The sequence below is a fragment of the Myotis lucifugus genome, unplaced genomic scaffold (assembly GCF_000147115.1).
Source record: "Myotis lucifugus unplaced genomic scaffold, Myoluc2.0 scaffold_208, whole genome shotgun sequence".
NCBI classification, from domain to species: domain Eukaryota; kingdom Metazoa; phylum Chordata; class Mammalia; order Chiroptera; family Vespertilionidae; genus Myotis; species Myotis lucifugus.
In genome coordinates this window covers 2,455,373-2,473,004 of record NW_005871256.1, presented here as the reverse complement: position 1 = coordinate 2,473,004, position 17,632 = coordinate 2,455,373, and the positions used below count along the sequence as shown (strand labels likewise).

Here is a 17,632-nt window from a genome sequence, read left to right as displayed (position 1 = left end):
GCAGCAGCCAGCAAAGCCAGCTCTCCCTGCTCACCTGTTACCACTTCCTACAAGAGAGGCTCCAGCTCTCAGGAAAACCAAAGGCTGCACCTCCCACGCAGGATCGCATCTCTATTCTCACGTGTCAGCTAACAGGATGGGTGCTGGGGGAGGCAGGCAATAAGGGTCGCTCACCAGGCAGAACCGGGAGAGAAGGTGCGTCGCTCTTAGTGTTAACAGGAGAAATGCCACCTGTTTCTGGGGGAGATAGACAGTGGCCCAAGAGGCAATGCAAATCAAACAGGAGGGCATGATGGCCAGTGCAAGTTCCAACAGAGGCTACGAAAAGGGGAATCACACTCTCTACACGCTGAGGACGAGGGACCTGCACCGCAGCTCACTATCTCTGGCTCTGTCACAGCCACCATCCCGCAGCGCTGACAACAGGCCATGAGAAGACTGGCCCTTTCTCGCTGCCTTGGTTCCCTCTCAGATGTGCCTCTGGGGACAGCATGCACTGGAGGCCGACCTAAGTATCCGTGCGGCAGCTCTATCTGTGACAAAGTAGCATTCTGTTGACTCAATCTCGTGTGGTCTTGGTTTGGGCATGAAAAAACCAGCTCTGCACGAGTGCAGGCAAACAGAACCTTGGCCTGGCGTCCATTTTCTGTGCATCAGCATCACCGGGGCTGCCACAGGGAGAGGCAGGTTCTGAGACAGTGGCCCTGGGTGGGCCCAGGACCAGCTTTTTGGGACTCTGTGACAGCTGGTGCGCACCTCAATCACAGCCCTGCCGCCCTGTGAGGAGGCCCTGCCTTGGTGGCTTTTCCTGTAGGACAGTCAAGACTGTTCCCTCTGTGATTTGGTTTTCCCTCAAGAGAAGAGCAAATAAATGTTCATTAATGTCCCTTACCCAATAGGCTGCCTAGTTTCCTTCGATGGATTCCTGAATAGACAGAACATATACTTTGACCACTCCTCTTCGCCAAACTTAAAAAGAAAGGTTTTATTTTCTGCCCGCTTTATGTCAGCCTAGGTCTGATGACACACTGTGAGCCACGTAAGTGGAAAGACCAGGCCCTGCATGCAGGCCCGGGAAGCAGGGATAGAGGCCATCTTACCAGCATCTTCCCCAGCCCAGACTGGCAACAGGCCGGGAGATTGATTCAGCTGGGCCTTGACCAGGCTGGCCAGGGGGGCTGCAGGAGCCCCTGAGGTCTCCTCCTCATGACTAACTCACGAGTTCAGACAACCTGCCAGGTCCTCAGCAGCTGTCAGTTAAAAGAGGGAGCCAGTGTTTCTGCTCAGGAGTCAGCAGGGGACAGGAAGAAGTCGGTTCAGGTGTTCTAGGTGTTCAGGGGAGGGGCCTGGGGAGGCTGCACAAAGGAGCGGGTCTGGCTGAGGCTCCAAGGGGGAGGAAGAGTTGCCCAGGAGAGGATGGAAGGTGCTACAAGTACAAACTCGGAGATGAGAGAGAGCCTGGCTAGTGCAGAAACTCAAGGAGTGTGTGGCTGGGACAAGCTACTGGGAGGACTGTGTGGCAGGGGAGAAGCCTGGCAAGGCCCAGGAGAGCCAGGGCCAGATGTGTAAGGCCTCCTAAGAGCCGGGGGGCGCTACTGGGGGTTTCAGATGGGGAGCATGTGTCTTTGCTTGGACACTGCTAAGGTGCTCCCCTGGCCAGAGGTGCTTGAGTTTCTCTCTTTGGATTCTATCACTTGACCCTTGGGGATCCCTTGGTCAGAAAATCTACACAATTACTGGTATTTCCTGGGCTTTAGCCTAAGAAGCTGCAATCTATAGGTTTGTTGTGTCTTAACAAGAGACAAGGACTGGTGTCTATTGGCCTCTCCGCCCACTCGCGGGGGGACAGGCACACATGTGCTCCATGTGGGCATCCCCTCTACTCTATCTGGACCTGCTGAGACCAGGTTATTGACCAATTTGTCACCAACACCAAACCCCACCTGTGGGCAGTACTGTATCTGGCACAGCCCTACCTCTGAGTGGGAGAAGTAGTTAAATACCCAGTAATTGCTAAGATTCTTCTGAGCCCCAAAGAATAAAACAGTGCCTCTGTCTGCCTGCTTACATATGGTAATTAGTGTGGTGGGACCAACAGAGCAGTGGGCTGGAAAGGGCTTTGTGGAGATAACAGGACATGAGGAGAAGAGAATGGGGAAGGATGGTCTAAGGCAGTGGTCGGCAAACTCATTAGTCAACAGAGCCAAATATCAACAGTACAACGACTGAAATTTCTTTGGAGAGCCAAATTTTTTAAACTTCAACTATATAGGTAGGTACATTGTTATTAACTTAATTAGGGTACTGCTAAGCTGGCCTTTGCTAAAAACGTCCTCAATCTGATTGAGGTACATTCGCTGAGGTCGACCCCTTCCAACTCTCCCATCCACACTTGTCTTGTTTACTTGTTTCAGATAGACAAGTGTGGATGGGAGAGTTGGAAGGGGTCGACCTCAGCAAACGTACCTCAAAGCAATGTACCTCCCCCGCGCTCAATCAGATTGAGGACATTTTTAGCAAAGGCCAGTTTAGGAGTACCCTAATACCTATATACCTACCTATATAGTTTAAGTTTAAAAAATTTGGCTCTCAAAAGAAATTTCAATCGTTGTACTGTTGATATTTGGCTCTGTTGACTAATGAGTTTGCCGACCACTGTAGTATGAGAACCATGACATTCAGAAAACCACCGGCCTTCCTTGGGCCTCAGGTTCAAAGCACTTCCCCCTCCAGCCATTGTCCCAGGCTGTTATTTCAAGGCTGACCTTGGGCCTCTGACCAGGTGTGTCTACCAGCTGGGGTGCTCCAAAATGGGACCGGTCAATGCCGGAAATAATCTCATCCAGGGCCCACATTCCCAGTGGGTGGGGGTTATTATTTCTTAAAGACAAAAGCAAGCCAAAACGAACTGAACCAAATTAAATTACCTTCTTAAAAAATCTAACTGGTGGCCTAATTTAAGTAAAACACCACTACAGAAAATATACACATGCATGGACTTCCCACCCACTTTGAGGGCACTCTGACAGAGCTCATAGAGTGGGAAATGAGTTTATTTTGTACTGGCATTACTTCTCACCTGCTGAGGTGTTCATTTCAGCAAGTGCATGTTACTTAGAGACTGCTGAACACACACTGCCACTGTGTCAGTCACGGGGTCCCCAATTATCCTGTTTTCCCCGCCTGTGAGCACTATGGCACAGGAAGGTGAACATGAGATAAGGTCTGCCCCGTGTAGGATGTGATTGCTAATGATACATCTGCATTCTTTTGCATTCTTGAGATTCTTCCAAGCTTTCTACTATGATGGAGGGGAAAAGGGGAAACCTCTCGATATATGTAAAAGAAAGTGAATGAAATATAAGATCTAGTCCATGATTCAAAGGCCCGTATACAGTTTTGGGTAGATTGTAATAACAGCAAGCACTTACAAAGGTATTGTTCTAAGCTATCAACCAATCAATCAATCAATCATACCTACACTCAGGATCCTCAGTTTCGAAAGAAATAACTAAGAATCAGTCTGTGGTGCAGCCACTGTGGAAAACAGTATAGAGTTTCCTCAAAAAGTTAAAAATGGAATTTCCATTTGACCCAGTAATCTCACTTCTAGGAATATGTTCCAAGAAAACTGAAACACCAATCAGAAAGGATATATGCACCCCTATGTTCACAGCAGCACAATTTAACAATAGCTAAGATCTGGAAACAGCCTAAGTGCCCATCAGCAGATAAGTGGATTAAAAAAACTGTGGTGCATCTATATCAGGGGTCCTCAAACTACGGCCCGAGGGCCACATGCAAATACAAATATTGTATTTGTTCCCCTTTTGTTTTTTTACTTCAAAATAAGATATGTGCAGTGTGCATAGGAATTTGTTCATAGTTTTTTTTAAACTATAGTCTGGCCCTCCAACGGTCTGAGGGACAGTGAACTGGCCCCCCGTTTAAAAAGTTTGAGGACCCCTGATCTATATAATGGAATACTACACTGCTGTAATAAAGAAAGAACTCTGACCATTTGCAACAGCATGGATGGAACTGGAGAGCATTGTGCTAAGCAAAATAAGCCAGTCAGAGAAAGATAAATATCACATGATCTCACTCATTTGTGGAATATAATGAACAACATAAATTGATGACAAAAATAGATGCAGAGACAGAGAAACGGAACAGACTGTCAAACCTCAGAGGGAAGGGCGGAGGTAGGGAGGGCAGTAAGAGATCAACCAAAGGACTTGTATGCATGCATATTAGCATAACCAATGGGCATGGCCACGGACACTGGGGCGGTAGGGGCTTGTCCTAGAGAGTGGGAGTGGTCAGGGAGGGGTCGATGGGGGGAAAAAGAAGACATGTAATACTTTAAACAAACAAAAAAACACACAAAACAAAATAAAAAAAAATCAGTCTGGAATTTGGCCACTCAATTGCTAATTCTGGGGGTTAAGAGCCAACAGCTTACCCCTGTTCTGGCATTTACTGTCCATCATCCTTGGAGTGTTGCTCAGGGGGAGGTCATCTATGCTGAGACCATTAGGGCTACTGACTGAATCAATCCCCAGTAAAGCCAGGGTAAGGGCAGACTGGAATGTGAAAGACTTGGATAAAGAGTTTCTTGTTCCTTTCCCAATTCCTGCAGAGGCCAGTGGGTTCCTCTTACATACAATGGCACACAGCCCCATGCCCCACCCTCAATGCAAGACCACACATGACGATCAGTCACCAGGTTCTGCAAATGTTCTTCTGTTACTAACTGCAATGACTACCTTCTACCTGAATCCTGTCTTGATCTCAGAGGTGCTGGAGTTGCCTCTCAGTTCAGAGATAAGCACTGGGGTGTGGGCTTGCTTGTGAACTGGCAAGCATTCCAACAAAGCCAGATTCTAGGCTTACTGCATTTGTGAGGCACTGGGGCCCTCTGCTGGCTGCCTGCTGTAACTGTTAGCTTCTCACTAGACCAAGAAAACATAGCATTTTCTTGCTATAAAATCCAGATTGTACCAGAGTTGTGTGCTGTTGTTCAGAGGCAATTGAAGAGACAACTCAGCCATTACCAGCACTCAAATATTTCTTGTTACCATGCCTAATGTAGAAACCTCTTTCCTGTCAGGAAATCTATTGTCTGGGACCAGAATCTAAATTCTAATCCTGTTTTATCTTCCATCATTTATCTAGAGTAGTGGTTCTCAACCTTCTGGCCCTTTAAATACAGTTCCTCATGTTGTGACCCAACCATAAAATTATTTTCGTTGCTACTTCATAACTGTAATGTTGCTACTGTGATGAATCGTCATGTAAATACCTGATATGCAGGATGGTCTTAGGCGACCCCTGTGAAAGGGTCGTTCGATCGCCAAAGGGGTTGTGACCCACAGGTTGAGAGCCGCTGATCTAGAGTATTTTAGGGGGGAAAAAGCCATCCTTGGCTTTGAACAAGTGTCACATCGTATAAGCTACAGAGAAATGACTGGATTACCATGTCTCCAACAGCTTCTCAGCCTCTGGGAAGAAAACCATGAGCCCTGTCCCGGGACCCATCTCTCTCGAGTTTATTCCAAGGTTTTCTCAGAGCCTCAGGGTCAGGCAGGGCCTCACCACCAAGCAGCCTGACCGACCATGTCAGGACCCTTTTGCCGGGAGCCGGTCCATCCTTGCTGCTTGACACAGTCGCTGCAGGAAAGAAACATCTGCACAGCATATGTTTCAAGGGACCTGGCATATATAGCATATTGTTCTTAATATGTTTGCTCTCTTTAGCGCCATGTGTTTTAACCAAGATCACCTCTCCAAAAAGGTTGTTTCCCCAGGTGGGGATTTTTCCCTGAGGTTAGGGAGGGGATACAACCCCTTAATTAAGTGCCAGGCGGGTAGTTAAGCTACATAATCTTTACTCCCTGGAATGGAGATAAGAAACGCCCTAACCTTTGTAATAGAAATTGACAGGATTAAAATCGGCTGGTATAAATACGGATGTAACAAGACAATAAACATCAGATCCTGATCAGTTCCTAACCAGAGCTCCGACCAGAACTTTGGCTGGAGATCCTGGCTAGAGGTCCTGACTAGGCTGCTGATCAACTGAAGCTGTCTTCGTGTCATTCCTTCTTCGCCGACTCCGTCCACACCTTTGGGGACCCCTGAACCCGCTGGGATTGGACCCAGCACCTTTCTCTGTTCTTCTCACTTACAAACGTCAACGACGAAGCCCATACTTCAACTTGGGTCAGTTTTCTGTCTGGCATGTTGGCCAAGCCTCACTGGTCACACTTACCTGGTCAGCTTATAATACTTAGATCAAAGTGTCCGATCAACACCACCCCTCAATCCCGATTTTACAAACAAAAAAACCGACCCAGAACAGGAAGGCAAAAGACCAAGCTCAAAAGCAAGCTCAAAGCTGAGACAGGATTTGTGTAGCCTCAAAGGGTGGTGGCCCCAGAGGTCCTCTCAAGAGCTACAAAAGTGACCAAAGGTGACAAACTCCGAGCCAACAGCAGCCTTGTTGGAACTCGTGCACACATGCTCCCGATGGTGGCCTCACAGCACGTCCTTTTGTTTGGGTTCTTTCTCACACTCCAGCTGCTCTCCTTCTCATGGCAGAGTTAATCAAGAAATGCCTGGCCCGGCTGGTGTGGCTCAATGGTTGAGTGTCAAACTATGAACCAGGAGGTCACGGTTCGATTCCAGGTCAGGGTACGTGCCTAGGTTGAGGGCTCCATCCCCAGTGTAGGGTGTGCAGGAGGCAGCTGATCCATGATTCTCTCTGCATCATTGATGTTTCTCTCGCTCCCTCTCCCTTCCTCTCTGAAATCATTAAAAAATATATATATAAAAAAAGAAATGCCTGCACTTGATTGGGGGGAGGGGTAAAAGGGGATAAATGGTGATGGAAGAAAAAGAAATAGCTGTACTTGAAATGCCAGCATAACTGTCCAGCTGGCAAAGGACCACTGTGAGAGCACAGTGGGTGCCATGCTCCAGGACAAACTGTGTTCACCCGGTTCCCCTTTTTTAAATTGCCAAGCTGTTAGGTTCTGTACCTATGTCTGGCCCACATTTGTTTTTGCTCAAGTTGGAACTGCAAAAATTCCTATTTGTTTTGATTCCTTTGGAATCATCGCAGAGCAGTCCCGCACAGGTGCCAACGTCCCTCTGGAAGGGCAGCCATGCAGCACAGGTTACTGTTCAGCTTGGGGCTCAAGAACAGACATTCCTTTTCCTTTTAAAAGAATGGGCATGTACTGGAGGAAGGATAACCATGTGAAATCCTTCAGAAAGAAATTTGGAATTGTTTTGAGATTCTTAAAAAAAATAACCTGATTATCTTGGACCCCAGAGTCCTACTATAGGGATCTATCCTCAGGAATAAAATTCTACAAAAGAAAAGGCTTGATGTACAAGGCCATGCATTACATTATTCGCAGCAGCAAAAATGGACAACACCCTATATTTCCAACTCAGGGGTACATGTAAGTCAATCAAAGCACATGTGTTTGATAGAATGACAGCCATGCATGACAGGTTTGCAAACCATGTAAGAATGTAGCCCTGTTTGTTCAGTGGTTAGAGCATCAGCCTGAAGACCGAAAAAGGGTCACGGATTCAATTCCCGGTCAAGGGCACATACCTCTGTTGCAGGTTCCTCAGCCCTGGTAGGGGCACGTGCAGGAGGCAACCAATCGATTTCTCTCCCCCCCCCCCCTTCTTTCTAGAAATCAATGGAGAAAATATCCACTGGTGAGGATTAAAAAAAGAAGGCAGAAGGCACTTATGTCATGCTAAGCAAAAAAACAAACACACACGGCACAATATTATCCATATGGAATGATTACAATCACATGGCAAAAACCAAATGCCCAGCCCTGGCAGGTGTGGCTCCGTTGGTGGGGTGTTTATTGTCCCGTGCCCAGAAGGATCGTGGGCTCAATTCCCGGTCAGGGCACATACCTAGGGTATGGGTTTGATCCTTGGTCGGGGCGTGTATGGGAGGCAACTGATTGATGTTTCTCTCTCACATGGATATTTCTTTCTTCTCTTTCCCACTTCCTTCCTCTTTCTCTAAAATCAATGAAAAACATATCCTCAGGTGAGGATTAAAAAACAAACAAATGCAGGACCACGAGCTAAAGCTGCAGCACCACATGGTGGAAGGAGCAGGGGACAGGGGGCCAGAGGGATCTGTGTGACCCTGAGCAAGTTCTGCCCTCTGCTTCCTCATCAATGAAAATGGGGAAAACAAGTACCCGGGAGGGTTTCTTTAAAGAGAAATGAGAAAATGTATGTGCACAATAAATGGCAGCAGTGACAGAGAGACAGGCGGTGCTGTCACACTCTTCGCTACACCCTGAGGTAGGTGCCAGAGGCACACGGGCATTGTGATCTCAACTATTTCACTAGAACTTTCCAATTCTGGCCCTGCAATTCGCAGGTGTGTAAACGGGTGTAAGCCCTGAGCCCCAGCGCCCCATCTGGTAAAATGGGGATAATGCTGCTGCCCCTTTCAGGGTTACTCCGAGGGTGGGGAATAGTGTTAAAGTGCTTGGCACAGCAGCAGATGATCAATGAGTCGTACAATTACTACTGGAGGGGGTGGCAGTTAGATCAGTGTCTTGGGATAAAATCGTAAAAAGCTCAGGATGAGCTGAGCAGTTTACAGCCTGGTTGCTCTGGCCATTATCAGAGTCAAACAAGAGACAGGATTTTCCAGTTTCATTTCTGGATGGCGATGGGGTAGTTTTGTTTAAAGAATTATGGTAACATTATGCTATGACAAGGTACATAGGGTAAGACGGCTAGCCATGGCTGACTTAAGGGCTGGATAAAAGTAGACGGTGATGTGTGAAGAATAAGGTGCCCCAAAACAATTCTACCTGGTCAGTAGCTGGCACTGATCTTTGATGGCTGAACATGAGTTTCCATTAGCTGGGCTTCCTAAGCTGCAGCCCTGCATTATAAAAAGAAAAAAAAAAATCCTGAGGTGCAAACTACTGCTCGGTTTTGTTATCTCTGACTTGCTCCAGGAAGCACCAGCCACACGCCTGCTGTCCGAGGCTCCCTGTGGTTTCTGGAAACACACGGCTGGATACGTCAGCGGCAGTGAAGATGACCCCGGGGGTCCTGTACGTCCCCCGTTCCACTCAGGCCCAAGTGCCTGTGCCCCGGCTGCTGAGTAGCAGGGGAGGGAGGGGCTTCTTCCAGGGGGCCCCTCGGAAACAGGAAGGGAAAAGAAAACCTTTCCTTGTGTAGGGAACACCCATTCAGCGTATCAAGTGACAGACCTCACTTTTTTTGAGGTGGCTGAAGGAGAGGTCAGCAAAACACTGACTCATCTCCCCTGGAGAGAGTGAGACCTGCTAGGCAGTCTGCTGCTGCTCCCCATCAACAAGCGGGCGTGGGCAAGGGCACGGGGACTGCTGATGGTGAGCTGTACCCAGGAAGCAGCTTCTGCTGGCCACACCTCTGCTTCCCCTCCACCAGACCACCTCTGCCACTGGCTGGACCTTCCACACTGACTGACAAGAAGCCAGACCCCTACAGAAAGAGGGGAGCAGTCAGTCGCTGGGCTTGGGCTGTAGGAACCTGGGAAGCTCCCCATGATCGCCATCCACTGCAGCTGTGTGGACACAGGGGTGGCTCTGCTGGCACAGCAGCTGAGATGGAAGGAGCACCGTGAACCTGAACAGTCACCTCCTCTTTGCCCACAAGCTCCTTGCCCTCCGCCTGCAGAACTACAGGATAAATGTGAGGAGAGGTGGACCCCCAACCGGCCGGGTCTGGTTTCTGAGCCCTTTTGTGGGCCTGTGCCTTTCCTACGCTCCACACAGGGCACCAGGGTCGAAGGACTCAGGGTGTGAGAGGATTTTCCAGGCTCTAGAATCCATTCTGTTGCCTCGTTTTCCTGGATGCTAAGGGATGCACACCAACCACTACTACTTTGAAAACACAGCAAACTCAGAAGACAAAGTCCTCCCCAACCAAAAGGACAAAGTGATGAGCTGGAAATAGGAGAGGAGGGGGGAGAGGGAAGTAAAAAGCCAAAGGCTGAACCTGAAGTCATGGTTTAGCCCCTCGTCTCACAGTCACTTCCAAATGGCAAGTCACCAAGGCTGCAAACATCTACCTCAGGAGTAATTAAATCAGATTAATCTCGGGAAAAAGAGCTTTCAATATTCAAAGCCCCATTAATCCTCATGCCTCGTAATTAAATATGTATGTTAAGAAGGCTTAGACAAAAGCAAAACATTTTCAAAATGTGAATTCTTTACATTTACAGCAGTGTAATGTATTCTAAGTCCTGATCTTGTAGGAAACTATGTAAAAAATTCAGTGAAGCACACACTGTAAAAACAGGGCAGAAAGAATGCAGATGCAATCTCAGTGCATACCGAGCTTCAGAAAAATGCGCGCGATAAGCATCTTCACTCTCCGGCTCCACATTATTCACCCAGTGATAAGATGGTCTCCACTAGTCAGCCTCTCCCTGATCCTCACCCCTCCGGTTCCTGTTGGAAGTCCTGTGCTTCTGCTGTCCCTTTGTTCATCTTCTGGGGATAATCCCTCTTTAATAATCAACCATTAGAGAACGGTCACCTAACACACTGTGTCTTGGAGGGAAAGTCCCCGATCTTCCATTCATTTCTGAAATAGAGTTGCTGCCTCATGCTCTCTAACCAAGTCAAAGAGCCCCCCACTGCACAGAACCATGAACAGGAGCTGGACCAGGAATTAGCAAGTCCATTTTTCTGATAGGCAGTCAGAGTAAATGATCTGCTGAAGGTCACAAAACAAGTAGATTAGAGTCTGATGAAATGTTATTGTTCCATCAGTGCTTTCAGGAAAGGCTGCCACAATGCACACAAGTCACCTACAATGGGCTCTAAGTATTTGTCTAAATTGTAAGGCTCTGTTAGAACTATAATTGTCAACTATTTCTTAAGATACATCTGAGCTGGTGTTATGAACCGAATGTCCGTGTCTCCGAAAAAGTCCTAAGTTGAAATGCTAAACCCGCACTGTGATGGTAATAGGAGGCAGGGACTTCACGAATGGGACTCATTATAAGCTCTTTCTGCTCACTGCCACACGAGGAAACAGAGGGAAGAAGACCATGTGCAAACCAGGAGCCGGGGGCGCGGGGGAGAGGGGGGACTCCCCAGAAACGAATCTGCCTGCGCCTGGATCTTGGACTTCCCCGACTCCAGACTGTGAGAAATAAATGTTGTTCAAGCAGCCAGTCTATGGCAAACTGTTGTAGAAGTCTGAGCTAAGGCTGCCCGGTTTGGAAGACCTGTCAACAAAGCTTTTCCAGGCAGTGCTATTTGTGGTGATGAAGTTTTACCTATACAAGATCTTAAATCAAAAGCAGAAGCCCTGATTATTCCAATTGGATTCATCACCACGTATCTGTCAGGAATACCAGATTCAAAACAAAACCTAGAAATTAAGAAAACAAGTGGAGTTTTTAGAAACCAAAGTACTCATATCTAATTTCTGGACAAAGGATTTTCATATGGATACCTGTGGATTTAAACAACATCTTACATTTCTTCTAGGTCCAAAAGTCTGTGATAAGCTCCTCTGTCCCTTGCAAGATCTGAGATCAGCAGATCTTCCGCCAGAGGAGAAAGCCAAGGCAGAGAAACTAAATGCCCAAAGGAGGAGGAATCATGAACAATGCAAACCGTTACCTTCTGTTTACTCCCCAGGCCCCAGGGGAGAGAGAACATAGAGAACTCACCCACATTTTCAAGGACCTATGCCTTCCTTCACAGATAGGTATCATTATACCCATTTCACAGATGAGGAAACCAAGCTACTAAGAGACTGAATGACTTGATTAGATCACACAGGTTTTGCTTAAAATTCTTACTGTCATACCACAATTAAAATCCTATCATACTCTTTCTTGTGTTTTCTATCAGAAAAAAAAACAACCTAGCTGTTCTGACAATTTTACTTACATTTGATGTTAAATCCTGGGGGTTTTGGACATGAAACTGAAGATGTGACTGACTGGAGCAGTAAAAAAAATCAGAGGAACGAATCTGCTCAACGAACAAAGTCTTTGTGTTCTGTGTACTGATTCTGTTCCCTAAGAAAACTTAAACCACTTATTTCAATATCAAAGTTTCTGCCTAATGACTTTTCACTCACATCTACACGATTATAGAGACCCTGACACACCACTCTCGGTCTAGCAGACGGAGGAGCACTTCCGTTCAAGTGAGTGATAGCGCTTTACTATCTGAAACACCACGCGCAGCTCTGCCAAGCTCTCCTGGAACAGTCACAGGGTATCTATCATATGATTCAAGCCTGAATTCCGATCACTGGGCAGCAAGGACACCAGGCTTTCATTTTGCTGTTAAAAGCACAGAAATGAGTAAAACGGAAAGGAATTTCTAGCACTGATTAGCCTGCTTTCAATTATTTTTCATCTGCTCCATTTTCAACCTGGGCTGGTTCACCCTTCTCAGGCAACCTGGTGGTTCCCCACACCCGGGAGGTGACCATATTGGTGCTGAATTTAGTGCGGACACAAGATCAGCCATGCGCATTACAGCCCAGAACTCCTGGTCTCAAGTGATCCTCCTGCTTCAGTCTCCCGAGTAGCTGGGACTACAGGCGTGCGCCACTACATTCAGCTTCTTTCAATTATTTTTATTTTATTTATTTATTTTTAAAAATATATATTTTATTGATTTTTTACAGAGAGGAAGGGAGAGGGATAGAGAATTAGGAACATCGATGGGAGAGAAACTTCGATCAGCTGCCTCCTGCACACCCCGTGCTGGGGATGTGCCCGCAACCAAGGTACATGCCCTTGACCGGAATCGAACCTGGGACCCTTCACTCTGCAGGCCGACGCTCTATCCACTAAGCCAAACCAGTTAGGGCTTTTAATTATTTTTAAATTGAGAGCAGTAGAGTAAAAAGCTATAAAATATGTAAGTAGACAGTAAATGAAGTAGAATGCTAAAATCTGGATTTCCATCCTGGAGTCGTTGGGTTTCTTTTTCTTCTTAAATCTTTGTTGACACCAGTGAAAGAAAAAAGATCCATGTACACACTAAGAACTACTAAAAGGTATAAAAAAGAGTGACAGCTCCCTTCTCGTTTTAAGCCTTCCTTTTGCAGGTTTGTTTCATTTCAGAAAAACAGACATATTTAACAGAAAATCGTCTACATTTATATGCAAGGAGCCAAAAGCTCACACCGCACCCACTGTCCCGCGCTTTCATAGAACGGAATAAAGGAAATAACCCTTGTTTCCTTAACCCTTTGAGTGCCAACCAATATCCTAGGAACTATGCTAAAATTGCCAAGGCATTTTTGCTGATTTTACAGCAGTTTAGGAAAAAAATTATGAATTGCAAGTAAACGAAGTTACATATTCAAAAACTTAAGGAAACCTTTACTACACTGATATATTTAGCAATATCATCATCACTAATAAAAGCAGACTTAGAACTGGACGCCATTTCGAAGCTTTGACATCGCTCCCGGCACTTTTGGCGAAAGACAGGAGGAGCTTGCCGGCACTCTAGAGGTTAAGTGGATCCGGGAATCTTTGGGGCACTATGATTCTTCTGTGAAAGAGCAGGAAGTCAAGGCCGTAAGACAGAATGAATGCCCTGTAGGCCGCTCCACCACCAGTGTACGTGGCACCCACGGAGAGCCCTGAGCCCCCGAGGAAGGAGGGCGTTGGGCCAGCGCTGCTCAGTGCCCCTCACAGAACGCCGCCCCACCCACACAGCCTTCAGCGTCCTCCTGGTGGCGGAGACATGGGAAAAGTGACAGGGTTTACTTTCAGTTTTGAGAACCATGACTCACCCCGACACTCTCTACTCTGGCCACATGTGTAGTATTAAAAAAGAAAAAAGAAAGCAACAGAAAAAAGCAGAACATCTCAAGAGCAGGAGGCAGGGCACCTAGAAACCCCTGGATGCTGTTGTCGAGTGATCAATAATTCGTCACTTTCACAAAGCTGTTTTCTTTTCAAGAAGCAGCTAAGCTTTATGTGCTCTCAAAACGGTCTTTCCTGCTTTTCAACAATTAAAAAAAATATTATTTCAAAGTAGTTTTCCTTTTCTCTTTGGTTTTCCACAAGTAAAATTCTAGAGCATAAGAAATGTAGTTTCAGGGTTATAATTCCAGGATGGTAGACATGAGTAAAATAATTTAGATATTCACAGTTCAAGAAAGTGGTTATGCAAGCAGGCAGGTAACCCATGTGTGCAGAATTCAGCTATATTTTATTTTACTCAAATCTTTAAAATCCCTCTCTACTTCCCGTTTCTCTAGAAGAGGAGGTCTGTATTCCTCAGAAGCTGGGTGGGTTTTTCCTAAGGTTTCCCAGGTAACATTAATGGTCTGAGATTTATCAATGGCTACAGCAGAATGAAATTCTCTCCCTGCAGCACACACAACTTAGGCCGTGGGAGGAAGTGCTGCCCTTCTCTCTCACAGAAACCATCACACCAGCTCACACTGGCATGTCAACCCCTGTCTTTCACATTTGTACACGCTGGCCATGGAGTTGGGACTTGAGGGCATGAGGGACTTAACTAACAGATGAGCAGACTCAGACCTGGAGGTGAAGGGCCGATTCTAGCACACAGCGGAGCACAGCCGAGTGCAGTCCCCCAGGCACTTTCCCTGCCGGCTCCTTTTGGCTCACACAACCACCACAAAGGCCCTGTTTTCCCAGGGCTTGCTCTGCCAGGAGAGGGATTCTGGATGTTTGTAAGTTCTGATAGAAGCGAATCCCCTTCTCGCACCCTGCTCACAGACTGGAGCCTGGGGTGACTGATGGGAAGCAGAACACCTCTCCTGCCAGCAGGGGCTCAGCTGCCGGGCAGGTCTCTGGTGAAGGTCCACCTCCACCCGGAACAAAAAGAGCAGACACCAAGCAATGTGGCCGAGAGCAGCATTTTATTGTTACGACACTGTCTCGTGACCCACTTTACTCCCGGCTCCTTACTTCTCAGTCAGAAGCAGTAATTAGTAATGTCAGTGTTCTGGCTGGATTGCTCCAGGCCCATTAATAATTCAAGAGCAGGAACAGGACGAATGCATACATGTACAACAGAGGTTTCAAGGTTAAAAGCAGTAATGGAGAGAGCTATGGCGGGTGTGTATGTGTGTGTCTGAGAGAGAGAAAGAGAGAAAGCGCGCGCTAGAAAGCACCTTAGGGGCAATATGTATGGCAAAGCACAACTTCATTGTGTCCTTGATCAAGCAGGACGGCTTCCTCTCTCTCCTGGAGTGGACACGTGTCTCTGGCCACCTGGCAGGGAGTGAGTCTGCGCTGTGTCCAGTGCTGGAGTTACTAGTATATGAAACTGAGGTCAGAGGAAACTACACCAGTATCTTTCAAACGTATTTGTGATGTCTTAAATGACTTCTCTTATAAAAGCCAACGCCTGCTTGTGCAGCAGAACTGTACGTCCTCACTGCTTTTCCAGGAAAGTCGAGGCGAGTGGTGCAGAACAGCCCTGGGTGTGGCAGCCAGGCGCTCCTTTAGCGGGAGAGATGAAGACTATGCTGTTCTAAATGCTTTCATTTCTCTGCAAATCCCCTCGCCAGTGTGTTTCCAAGGGGGAGGGGTTCCAAAAGGTACACTATCTGACATTCCTACACAGAGCTCGGCACAGCAACAGCAACTAAGCCTGCAAACCATGCCTAGAAAAGGATCAGCACGGCTATTTGAAAAGTATTTGCTTGGAAGATGGGGGAGGGTACTATGAAGCAACAAGGCCGATAGGCATCTGTCACTCTTAAGCTGTTCATATCCACATCAACTTCTGCAGAGAGAAGGGTTTGCTGCTAACCCTTTCACGTGTCCTTCACATACCGAACGTGAACTGTGTACACACCAGGAAAGCAACAACTATCTGCTGCTTTCACAACCCAAAGGCAGACGCCTTAAAAACGGTCACCGCAATGCTCGGGTGAATCAGAACCCATCCTTACTTGTTAGTCAGAAATAGTCTCTGTGGGAAAAGGAAGCAGTTGGAAGCAGTCCTGAATCACAATTACGGAAAGCTGTTTATTCCCAAGGGGCTGACTTCTGGGCCAAGGCTTTCTTTCTCGCTGCCTGCACACACACCCAGCAGCTGAGTGTGTGCTGTGGGCGGGGCTCCCGCAAAAAAGCCAGCGAGAAGGCAGGGCTGCTGATCCAGCTTTCCACTTGCCACAGGCATCGCTCGCCTACCACCTGCGGCAAGGCATTCCTTCTGAGGGTGGTAAGGCAGCCCCACAGGATCCAGGAGAAATGACTAAGGGCTTGAAATTATACAAGCATATTTTTAAAGTCACATGTCTTTCTTTTCATGTTCTCTTAAACAATACAAAATAAAATCGTTTTGCTTTAAAAGTCAGAGATGACCTGGGCTGATGAAAATGGATGCAATTTCTTAAATTGAAAAGGTAACACGCACACAACCCTCCATGAGCCTCCCTCCCCCACAGCAATTCCCTGCAGCCAATCTCTTATCTACCCTTCCACACAGATTGGATGCACAAGTCAGCTCACATCTCCTCCTCCTCCTCCCCATTTGAGACCCAAACAGCAGCACACTATACTCACTGTGCTGCACCTCGCTTCTGTCACTTACTACATCTCGGAAACAGCTCCATGCTGGCATAACTGGACCTATGTCATTCTTTTTAATGCTATGGTGTGTGCCAGGGGTTGGCAAACTACAGCTCATGGGCCAGATCTGGCCTGCTGCTGCCAGTTTTGTAAATATACTATCATCTTCATGGATCACAGCCATGCTCATTTGTTCGAGGATCGTCTAAAATACTTGTGAGCTACAAAGGCAGAGCTGAGTAGCTGTGGCAGAGACTACAAAGTCTGAAAAGCCTAAAATATTTACTATCTAACTCTTTATAGAAAATCTGTGCTGCCATTGTATGGATGTATTTAACCTGTTCCCTGTTGATAAACGCTCATTGCTTAAAATTCCTTATGAATAAACCCTAAATGTTGAGAGGCATTAAGAAGGATGGGGAAAGAAAGCAGGAACTAGCTGGGAAGAGGCCGGCAGGAAGAAGCAGGCTTAAAGAGGGAACTTAGGGCGACTGAGCTCTAACCTCTCAAGTGTCACTTCCTCTTTTTAGAGGAAGTAAGAGGCGAACTGTAGGTCTTTTGATAAGAGGAAATTCCCCTTTGCTGTATCAAAGTTAATCCCAGTGTTTGTGTTTTTTTCTAAATTAGGCAAGACTGCCTGCAGCATACTGTGACCAAATTAGGAAGCAATCAGGCTGATGTCGCTAGCTGGTCACTGGCATGCAGAGACAGTGATGGATGAGGAAGGAGACTCCATCCCAGAGGGAAATGCTATTTGCTCAAGAAATTAGCCTTATAAAAATTATTATGAACAAGAGTTAATAATTGTTTTATAAGACAAAATTTACGTGCTGCTGCTGCTGACAAAAAAACAGTTTTCAAGGTTTTCACAAGGAAAGAATGTGTGAGGTGCAGTGGAGACAAATTCTTTTGGGCATTTCTCTGTTTATTCCAAGGGCAGTGAAGGTCTTGAAAAGTACCAGGGAAAAATATACCAATTAGCTCTTTGACAGATTAATAAGCTAGTCAGTTTTACGCTATTGAGAAAAAAGA

At 46.7% G+C, this 17,632-nt stretch overlaps 1 protein-coding gene across 7 annotated transcripts in view; it reads right to left on the bottom strand.

Annotated features, from left to right (window-relative positions):
• The window catches only part of RNF216 (ring finger protein 216), a 112,598-nt gene that overhangs the window by 43,495 nt on the left and 51,471 nt on the right, over nucleotides 1-17,632 (bottom strand). Inside the window, exon 14 of one of the 7 annotated variants that reach the window (XM_023761446.1) lies at nucleotides 8,874-8,947. The exons of the other annotated variants lie outside the window; for them this stretch is intronic. Within the exon in view, the coding sequence (XP_023617214.1) occupies nucleotides 8,874-8,947 (74 nt within the window). The remainder of the gene's footprint in view (nucleotides 1-8,873; nucleotides 8,948-17,632) is intronic. 7 annotated transcript variants of the gene reach the window in all.